Source organism: Rhinatrema bivittatum, chromosome 4 (genome assembly GCF_901001135.1).
Source record: "Rhinatrema bivittatum chromosome 4, aRhiBiv1.1, whole genome shotgun sequence".
In the NCBI taxonomy this organism is placed as follows: Eukaryota; Metazoa; Chordata; class Amphibia; order Gymnophiona; family Rhinatrematidae; genus Rhinatrema; species Rhinatrema bivittatum.
The window spans coordinates 207,573,084-207,583,894 of record NC_042618.1 but is presented as its reverse complement, the minus strand read 5'-3'; the positions used below and the strand labels follow the sequence as shown (position 1 = coordinate 207,583,894).

The following is a 10,811-nucleotide window of genomic DNA, read 5'->3' as shown; positions in this document are numbered from 1 at the left end:
GGAAAATGTTTGTTTCCTGCCTGCTTTCAATTGCTATTGCCTGACACTGCCAGCGTTTCGACAACAAATGTCTGCTTCGGGGGCTAGAGAGAGTGTTTTGCTGGGTTATTCTTTTGTGCGACTGTCATTTTCTCAGCATCTGACCTTATAAGCAACAAAATGTACTGTGCTTGTAGATAACTAAAATTAAGACCTAGGTCATGCTGACATAATCATGACTCAGGGTAAATTTGTTGTGTCATGCTGACTTTTTTTGTGTGCAAACAGTGTACAAGTTTTGATGGATTCCAGAACGCCCACAGAGAACTTTTTCAAAGTGTGGCCTTCCCCTTGTCATATTACATGAAAAATAAAAATAGCAGCATTGTCCTGAAACTGAGTCATCCCCAGTTTTGGAACTGAGCCAAGAGGGAAAAAGTAAAATCTCCACACCCTGTATCAGTTAAAGACCCTGAAGAGAACTGGACCTAGCACTGCTAGTCAATTTTCCATCGCCGGAGTAGATCTCATGGACTACCACTCTCCGAGTTCTATTGCTCAATCAATTTCTCATCCAGTTTATAATTCTTGCTTTAAATGCCCAGACTGCCTAGATTGCTCACCAGTGCTCTATATGGAAGACTCTCAAAGGTTGTAATGAAATCCAGCTAGGCAACAGTGTCAGGATTAATCTGGGAACAGGCATCATAGTGCGAGTCTGGTCCTGGGGGAATTCTGCGCTACTGCGGTGCGCAGAATTTGCGCAAAATCCCCCCCCCCCCCTGCGCAGAAAATAGCAGAGGAGACCCTGGCATTCTGCGAACGGAGCATGTCCCGCGTGTGCCAAGGGACATGCACCATTCGCGGCAAAGATGGAAGGCCCCATGTGCTCCACTCGTGGCGAAGATGGAAGGCCCCAGTAAGAGAGAATGAGTGTGTGTGATAGAGAGGAGAGGGGGAGGGAAGGGTGAGAGAGAGCATGGGAGGTAAGAGAGCAGTGGGGAGGATGTTTGAGTGTGGGTTTCAGAGAGAGGGAGCCTATATGAGGGGAGGAGGTGTGGGGGAGGGGAGAGTGAGAGAGAGCATGGGAGGTAAGAGAACGGGGGGGATGCTTGAGTGTGGGTTTCAGAGAGAGAGGGAACCTATATGAGGGGAGGGGAAAGTGAGAGGGAGCAGGAGGATGTGAGAGAGAGCATGGGAGGTAAGAGAGTGGGAGGGGGATGCTTGAGTGTGGGTTTCAGAGAGAGGGAGCCTATATGAGGAGATTGTGAAGGAGTGTGTATGTATGTGAGAGATTGGGAGCTCGTCCGTATGAAAAAGGGATCATATGTATGTGAGGGTGCTAGTCTGTGTGAAGGGATTGTGTATGTGTGAGACAGAGCCTGTGAGAACGGGTGTGAGAGAGAGAGACATAGGTAGCCTGTGTGAGGATGTATGTGTGAGAGAGAAAGGGAGCTTGTGTGGGTGTGTATGCAAGAAAGAGGGCCCTGTATGAGGGGATGTGTGTGTGTGTGCGAGAGCCTGTATGAGTGTGTGTTTGTATGTGTACTAGAGAGGGAGCATGTGTGTGAGAGAGGGAGGGACAGAGGGAGCCTGTGTGAGGGGCAGTACGGAGAACGGAGTCAAACTCTGGGTCTGGAGATAGAGTGGAAGGGGTTGAGCCTAGAGATGGAGGGGAGAGATACTGGCAGGTGGAGGAGGTGGAGCCTGAGAGGGCAAAGTGGCCAAGGGAGTAGGGAGAGCGAGTGGAAGGGACACTCTTAGAGTGAATTTCTAGGGAAATTCTGCTTCTTTAAGTAATAACTTTTTTCTGTATTAATTTAAAATGTAATTACTTGTAAACTGTGTTATTTTGACCAATATAAAGTTTGCCGAATTTTAACTTTTTGTGCACAGAATTTCTTTTTTTTTTGGGCAGAATTCCCCCCAGGAGTAAAGGAGAGTCAAGAAAAATGAGGCCTAGTTAAGCTAAGGGAAAAGTCAGCCAGTCCATATGCTCCATTTGAAATGCTCCCAGCAAGCATCATAAAAGCGGCCGGTTTCGTTTGAGAAAGATTGCGCCCAGCATCAGAGTGCTTACTTCAAGGGCATTTAGCAAGAACGTTATGGAGCATGGACATCTAATAGCCACCTTCAAAAAAAACAAGTTTGCTTATCCATAAACAAGGTTTTTCATAGAAAACAGGATGAAATGGGCGAGTGACAGCACCAAACAGCTCCATCTCGCAAAGCTCAGTAAAAGTCTTACTAAGCACACACAGTGGTTTCCCCACATGCACTGCTTCATGAGCCCAGCACTAGAAACTATAATGAGATAGTCGATGCTCCAGGGAGGCAGGCAGGAAATAAGCAATGCTAATTCATCTTGCTATCTCCAGTGAACCTTAACACGTAAACAAACTTGCTTTTTCCATCAACAAGCAGGGCTGAATTAGTTATGACATGTGGGGAGTACCAGGAAGAGGGTTTCCTAGCAGAGCAAAAACTGAAAAGCAACCCAGCCCCACCCATGGAGTGCCATAGGGATTTTATGCACTGTGAGGGACAAAGGCACCTGGGCTGACACAACCCCCCCCCGGTCCTCTTAGGCAATGAGGATGACCCTGCAGATGCAAGGCCATACAGCTTTTTCTACTTCATTGGCTCCAAGCCTTTTCTGAGGCTGAGCTCTTCTGCACTGCACTATATCCCAAGCCCGAGGTGGATCCTGACTGCAGGGTAGAGAACCTTAGTCATGGAATAGTGGCAGGAAGCAATCTTCTCTTGCTTGACTCCATGCAGCATGAGCCACAGGATGTCCCCCTCTGGGAAGAACAGCTCTGATGTCTGGATTTGTAGGAGTGCTTTCCCTAAATTGCTCTGTGGAGATCCTGCATCCTTCAAGGCCTGAGATAGCCTAGCTCTGATTAACCACGTCATGGGCCGTCCTCAAGCACTTGTAGCAAACCTCATGGGCATCTGATCAACACCGAACACCCACAGACAAATATTGAAGCCACTTGGTTGATTCTTAGTTCTTTCACTGGGATATGCACAACTTGTTTTGGGTTGTTTTTGTAGCACTAAAACTGTTGTTGAAGGGCTGCCAAAGCAGCAAAGGAAAGTTTGATCAGCAACAAGACAGAAAAACAATCTTATGCAAAAAATTAGAGAGCGATCACACATTAGTGCAGAAGCTTGGACGAAATCAGAAATGCTCACAAGGTAGCACACTAGTGGGAACCTCCCCAAACACACTCAGAAAGGCTTTCACTGAGCTTTGAGAGATGGGCCTGTTTGGCACCATAAGATGACATCACACACACCATGGCTAATTCACCCCTGTTGTCAGAGAAACTGCCATCAGCACAGAAATTAAACTCTATCTCAAGGTTACTATGCTCCAAGCAGCCCCTCAATATGCCTGTAGACACAGCACCTTGATGAATAAGCTCAACCAAGTGATGTATCAAAAGCTTCTGCTACTAACTGCAAAGATAGGAAACATTCTGGCCAGGTGTGAACAGAGCAGCTCACCTCTACAAGGCAATAATAGAGCAAGTGCATGTGTGTGAGAGAGCAACAGTACAGCAGCAGCTGCCAAGCCAGCTTACTGCATGTGTTCCCTTTTCCTTTGTTCGTGGCCAGAGCAAAGTGATCAGCCGACAGGGGTGAGAAACATCCAATGATATGGTAGCTAAGCATCAGAGAAAACATTTGTGTTTTAATATTAATTCTATTTTGTGTTGATTTACTAGCTACTAATATTTACAGTACTAATGGTTTGATCTCTATCCCATCACACTCCCTAAGTAACTTTAGCAGAGTCAATAAAATCTACTACTCATCACTTTAGCAAAAACAGGAAAAAAAAAAAGTAATCTGACAATTTTCCCTTGCAAAAACATGTTGCCTATGATCCTGTAACATACCAACTTTAAGGTACTGCACGATTCTGACCTTCTGTCATGCTTCCATTACTTTACCCACTGATATTTGTCTTGGAGCACAACAACCTGCAAAGTGTCTCTTTACTTCTGTGGTGAATAGCCATTTTATGCTAATCGGTCTGAAGCTTTACTTCCTTCTTGTTTGAACAGAATAATTGCTGGGGGGAACCATCCAGGCTTAACCTGTAGACAAAATGGAAGATCTGTGAAGTGAAGGAGGGGGAGGAGCACAGAGTCAGGGCTGGCTGTGACTTGGGTGAAAGGAAGAGACCAGAACCAGGTATCTACACCCACACACATAAGCAAATTAAGCCTAGTATCAGCAGAAGCAGTGGGGCTTATAGTATCTCTCTCATGGTCTACTTAACTGTGCCAGCAAACTGCACAAAAATCAAGGCCACTTAAGTAGCTCCAACACAGTCTGCTCTGCTTTCTCTGGGGCCAGAAATGAGGCCACACCTGCTCTACGCCTTTCCTGGAAAGGAGCTAGAAGTAAATATCCACAGCTGGCTGTATTCTAGCTCCTTGGGTTGTTCTGCCAGAAATCAAGCCCTAGGCAGCCACACAAAAAGATGTTAAACTAGCACCTTTGCAATTTGTAAGCTGTGGTGCTAATCATCAAAGCTAGGGTTGAAGCCTTGCTACTCAAGTTTCAAATTTGTGCTAATCCAATCTCTTTTGTACTTTTTCTTTGCTATGGAGTGTCTGAGTCAGTAGCACCAGTTTCCTGGAGCAGGCAAGAAAGGGCTGATTTAGAGAGCAGTTGCTTTTAGGCTGTTGTGTTCCAAGATAATCCCCTCCCTGCCACCATTGCAGGCCGACTGAAGGGGGGGAGGGGAGTTGGAGCAGAACACCCTTGCTGCTCTACCTCAAGTCTGAAAAGAAATAGTGAGACTGCATTCTGGGCCTCTCTCCCACACCTTAAGTCCTGCCAGTGGCTAAGGGTTCTGCCATGATGTAAAGTTTTATCTAGAACAGCAGAGGTGCTGCAGTGAAAGCATGCAGGAGTATATTAATGGAGGCAGAAGACACCACCACTTATCACAAGCAGTGGGTAAGGTAGAATAGTAGAAGCAGCCACATAACTGAAAAGTAGATGGTTGGTACTTAAAAACTCCCATTCTGTGTGCATACACCTGTAACAGATTGACAGCCACTGGCTGCCACATTATGGCAAGACTCAAGTCCCTGTTTTTCCCCCAGAGGAGGTACTACAGCTATCAGCATAAAATGGCTATTTACCGCAGAAGTATAGAAACACGTTGCAGATGCTTTGGAGCCAAGTAATACTAGGTCTTGAGGGGGAGGGGAAAGTATCTTAACCTCTAACTTATTGGTTCTCATCCCCTTTACTGTAATTGAGGATATTCATAATAAATTAAAAATGTGCATATAGTGGAAACACTGCATCCAAAGCTCTCACATTGATTGTGATTATTCTGAAATCTAACTGTGCAGGTGGTCCTTGAGAACAGGATTGGAGAGAATATCTGGCTCAGCTTGTGATCCTCTTCATCAGCTTTGCATAGGTAGATTAGGAATGACACTATACAAATACATGGATGTTTTAGTAATCACACAAACCAGGACAAAAACACTTCTTTAAAATCAATTTATTATGAAATGTGCACTTTACAGACTTCTCTGCTATACCTGCATTAGTTTGCCATCTCTTCACATGGAACTTATTGGTTACATCAAGTGTTCTTCTACAGGCATTTTAAAAGAACACCATCATGAATAAAGCCACCATGGCTAGCAGCACCCCACTACAGGAAAGCACAGAAGATGTGTTAAAGTACATAGAAAGAAAAAAGTCATCCTAAAGCTGCAGACAAAGCAGGTGCCCAGGTTTTCAAAAACCAGAACATTTTATAAAGCAGACCAAAAAAAAAAGACGACAGCTCTTATCTACTCTAATTATAACCAGGTATAAATTGCTTATATTTAGAGCAGCAATAGAAACATAAATGGACAATCAAGTTACAATTCTCAACTTGTGAAGTCTTGCCCTATAACACTGAGAAAGCTATTTTGTTTACGAATGATTCTCTCGGTGGTATAGTGAAGACCCACCATATAGACTGCTGAAAAAACTGCACTTCATTTTTCATTCTTTGTTTGGCAGCGATGCACAATGAAGTTGTGCACTGGTTCCCAAAGCTGTCCGGGAGGACCTCCAGCCACACAGGTTTTCAGGATATCTATAATCAATATGCATGGAATAAAAAGTTTATAGGCTAGAGAGGCTGTGGATGCAAAGCACCATCATATATATTCTTTGTGAATATCCTGAAAACCCAAGGGGCTGGGGCATCCTCCACGACAGGTTTGAGAACCACTGAAGTGGTACATAAAACCCTGCTACTCAGGAAGTCCCCCATATCCAGCCAGAAAAGATTTTCTGATTAAATTAGGCCCTTCCACCTCTGCTAGTAAAAGGAACATCAAAATCCTGCACCTGAGAAGAGTTCGTTTGCAAGACACCAGCAAGTTAATCATCTTCTCCCCAGCTGCTGGATAGTCTTCACTGGATGACTGCAAGCACTGTCCGTTCTGCTCACCATTAAACTTTAATATAGCTTTTGAAGTTTCCTAAGTTTTCCTTGAGTAATCTGAAAGTTTGCTTGAATGTACAGATAGAGAAGTACTGGTGTACTTTTGTACCTGTTTCTGCAGATACAGAAAGGCTACACAAGCATACTTGAAAATTTAGTTATGTGCACAGTTTATTCTTTACCTAAACACATCCTAGAGAATGCTTTTTATGTAGCTAGAAGTATGCTTATGGCACACGTGTTTTTTTTTGTACTAAGGAGGACTAGATTTTTAAATGATCAGAGCTACCAGTGTAACTAGTTAGAGGAACAGCCTCTGAAAAATGTACCCTTTAATGTATAAAGATAATTAAAATGGTTAAATACTATAGTAGCTAAACAAAGATTGATTGTACATTTATGTTTCTGTTGTCCCCTAGAATTCACCTAATTATAACGCAAATAGGTGGCACTCTAAAGGTTAGCCATGATAAGGAGCTTCTTTAAGGAGCTTTTCAATGTCAGCTTTGATGTTGATGGTCTCAAACCGCCTACTGTAGCGTTTGTAAGGCTTCCCGTCTTGCCCAATGAGGAACTTCTCAAAGTTCCAGGAGATGTCATTCCTGCGGACAGGGGACCAAATGATGGACTTGGGGTCAGTCATGAAGGACTGTGCATCATCGCTTGGGTAGGGCAGCTGCTCCTTCAGGAAGGTGAAGAGCGGGTGCTCCTTTTCCCCATTCACATCACACTTCTCCAGCAGGGTGAAGTTAGGCTCATATCCATTGCCCGGGCGAACATATTTCAAGGAGTGCAGTATTTCCTGATTATTGGTGTTTTCCTAAGAACATGGGATGGAGGAAAGAATATTTTCATTCTTTAAATATAAATGCAGTTGCAAGGGACATGAACTACATGACTATTATAATAGCATTGCAGTATTCAAAAAAGCAACAATGGGATCAGACAGTAAAACTCCCAAGTCAGTTTGCTGCTCACTTGTTACAGTGCAGGAACTTTATACAAGATCCCCCAAAATATAGTTTCAAGAGGTCACTGGATAGTGTCTCATTTACATTTAAAATGTTAAATTAGCAAAACATTTTGCTGCAGGTGCCTGGCTTGCTTATAGATGGAACCAACCTTCAAATCTGCCTTTTGCTGCATATTGTACCAAAACGTTTTTCAAAATAATAATTAAAAAAAAAAGATACATGCATTCCCAAAACACACTCTAGTTACTGAACTGAAAATAGAGCTTCCTGCCTTTGTCTGGACATTTTTCAAATCACATTGTTACTCACCCACTTTCCTCTTTTTCTTGCATCCTATCATTTTCACTTCCTCCAATGTGTGACTTTTCTCATCTGCCTCTCTAGCCACTCTGATCTCACCCGAGTCCTCCCATCTCACTCCTTACCCAGTTCTAATCCCCCTCCCCCCCTTTCACCCATTCCCTGGGTGCACCTTGCACTCATCCCCTCACCAACCCAACTCCTTCCCTGTTACTATTGGTGAAACATATAGTGATCCAGCGCTTGAAATGGAGACGGGGCGCTTCCATCGGTGCAAGATGCCGCTTTTGTTAGAGAGGCAGAAGTGAGCAGGTGCAGGCCAGCTTCTCTGCAGCTCTCCTCTTCCTGCTAAAAAGGGACGAGACCGCGATTAACGCTCCCACGGGAAGTGGGCTGGAACCTCAGCTTGGTGCGAAAGACGAGCAAGAGATCCGTGTCAGGCCCTTCTCTGACTCATGTAAATCCGGCTCAAGCATCATTTCGTCCCACACCCACTACTCCTCCGTTTACGAAACGCGCCTCCGGCACTCCCCAAAGTTTCCGTGCCGGAGGCCTTGCGCAAGGTGGGGGGGGGGGGGAAAAAAAAATTATGGAGAACTCCAGCAGCGTGCGGCTCTCACTTCCTTCTCCCAGCTTGGCTCATCGTGACACGGCACAGTCCTACTCCCGAGAGCAGGAAGAACGGGACGGGTCCGGTCTGGCACGGCTCGGCTCGGCTCGCGTGCACGCGCCCCAAGGCTCGGCCATCCGAAAGCCGCCCCCGCGCACGGCCGTGCCAGATCTCCGGAGGTTTCCCCAGATGCAAGAGCATCTCCGATAAAGGAGGAGAAGCCACGCCAAGCCAAGCTCGGCTCCGAAAGCAAAGCCACCTTAAAGCACCAGTCCGCCTAGCGGCAAAGGCACAGAGCAGGGACTAGGAAGGGGAGGGGGGCAGGAGAGGTACCTGGTGGCCGAACTGATTGCAGGGAAAGCCCAGCACCTCCAGCCCCTGGGCGCACAATTCGGCCTGGAGCTGGCTCATCTGGGTGTAGTCCCTGGTGGTGGTGCCTCAGAGCGAAGCCACGTTCTCGATGAGCACCACCTTGCCGCGGAACTTGGAGAAGCTGAGGAGCTCGCCGGAGCCCAGCAGCTTCGCGGAAAACTCGTAGAAATGCTTCGCGGCCATCTCCTCCCTTTCGGACGAATCCAGTGGCGCTCGGTCCCAGGCACGTACTATATATAGCGCCCGGCCTGGAAAGCGCGCGCTCGAGCTTGAAGGAGGGAGGGAGGGGGGAGTGTCACGTGCGGCAAGGGGCCCAATCAGCTCGAAACGGAGGACGGTCGAGCTTGAGGGCGTTTTTTGTGTCTCCTCGGCTCAGAGGATGCGGCTGCGCTTCTGTGGTGTTAATGGAGTCGGGCGCAGTTCCTCCGTTGAGCGGTAGGTGGGGTAGTTACCCCATTGAGCGCGGAGCGGCGATATCTGCGCTCGGGGGGGCGGCAGGGGTAGATTAGAACTTCGTAGCCAGGACCCTCAGATGTTGAATTCTGGTATAGCCGAGGATGCATTGCCCCAAATGAAAACGATGCAGTGTATAATATTAATAAATACAGACGAATCATTTCATAATCGACATTTTGTTATACTTCTAGAAATGGAAACGTTTTGCTTTGGGGTCAAATTTGTACAGCGGAATTCAGCCTTTGCATGCCCAGACCATAAGCCTGGTTTAGACCATGAATAACGCACTTGATGGGACACATAAAAATGATGGCGTGGGCATTCCCTGATGGGTAAGAGCCATGCCTGAAAGGTTGTGGGGGTTCTTCAAAAGGGGTCATGTAGGTGGTGAAGTGGACCTTGATGGTGACCGCATGAAACAGTATTCTTTCTCCCATTTACGATTAGGACAGGAAGCGCTCCCCCCCCCCAATACTCCCCTCCATGAGTATCTGACTCCATCCATCGCGAAGGCTGGCAAAATTACGTAACGAACACTGACATATTGTATCCAAATTTCAACAACCACAGTAACTTTATTTTTTTCTGGAATAACCAGCCAGCAACTGTTTACAGGGATGAGATTTCTGTATCTATAGAGTTAAGGAAGCTCATGATTTCTGATTTATTCAGTAACTGTTAAACCACAAATAGCAAGTTAGCAGTTTAAGGACTTGGGTGCTACATCCTGAATATTGCCAGTACTGCTGCTCAGCAAAGTCACCATGGTTCTCCTTCCCACTGACTTTTCTTTCCCTCAACCCTAGGGAGCAGGATTTTCTTACAACATAGCCCTAAGAAAATTCTCATCCAATTGGGACCAGATACAATATCACATTTCAAATAGGGTTACTCACACCCAGGGCCGGTGCAAGGGGATTAGGCACCCTAGGCGGGTCTTCTCCCTTGCCCCCTCCCTTGCATCCCCCCCCCCGGTCTCAGCCCGACTCCTACTTCATTCTCAATCATGCCCACCGAATGTGTGGTTTTCTGGGTCACGAGCAGGTTGGGCACTGCTTGCGGTCTGCCAAATCTCCACTCCTCTTTGCGGCCCCATATGACTCGCACCCAGTGGCGTACCAAAGGTCTCCGGTGCCCGGAGGCTAATGCATTTGTGTGCCTCTCCAAACACCCCCCCCCCCCCCTTAATCTTTCTTGTACTAATGCTTAAGGTCACAGAAAATCAGTGGCATCTCTAGACAGAAGAATTTTGGGGAGGGAGCCAAAATGACATTTCTTCATCACACCCTCCCCTATAGCATGGATCCTGCTTTAAAATTGGTTATTTATTTATTTATTTTATTTAGTGTTTTTTTTATACCGGCATTCACGATAGGCATCGCATCATGCCGGTTTACATTTAACATTTTTTTATTTTAAAAAAAGTGTTAATAAAAAAGTCCAAAGGGTCTTCTGCATAATTTAAAAAAGCTGGCCAGTTTCACACTTCTAGTAAAACTACTATAAAATTATTTGATAGCCATATAGAATTAGTTGAATGAGGCTATGAGAGTGAAGTCTAGAATATATAGGAAGGAACAGAATGTCAATATAAATCCTGCACCTCCAGTTCTGTAACTCTGTGCATCCACTG

General features: G+C 45.9%; 1 protein-coding gene across 1 annotated transcript; it reads right to left on the bottom strand.

The window, feature by feature from the left end:
- Nucleotides 1-5,504: 5,504 nt before the first annotated feature.
- Nucleotides 5,505-8,963, bottom strand: GPX1 (glutathione peroxidase 1). The gene is made up of 2 exons (XM_029599628.1): nt 8,684-8,963; nt 5,505-7,286 (listed from the first exon to the last, which is right to left on the bottom strand). The coding sequence occupies exons 1-2, from the start codon at nt 8,903-8,905 to the stop codon at nt 6,927-6,929; spliced, it is 582 nt and encodes a 193-aa protein (XP_029455488.1). The 5' UTR covers nt 8,906-8,963; the 3' UTR covers nt 5,505-6,926.
- Nucleotides 8,964-10,811: the final 1,848 nt, after the last annotated feature.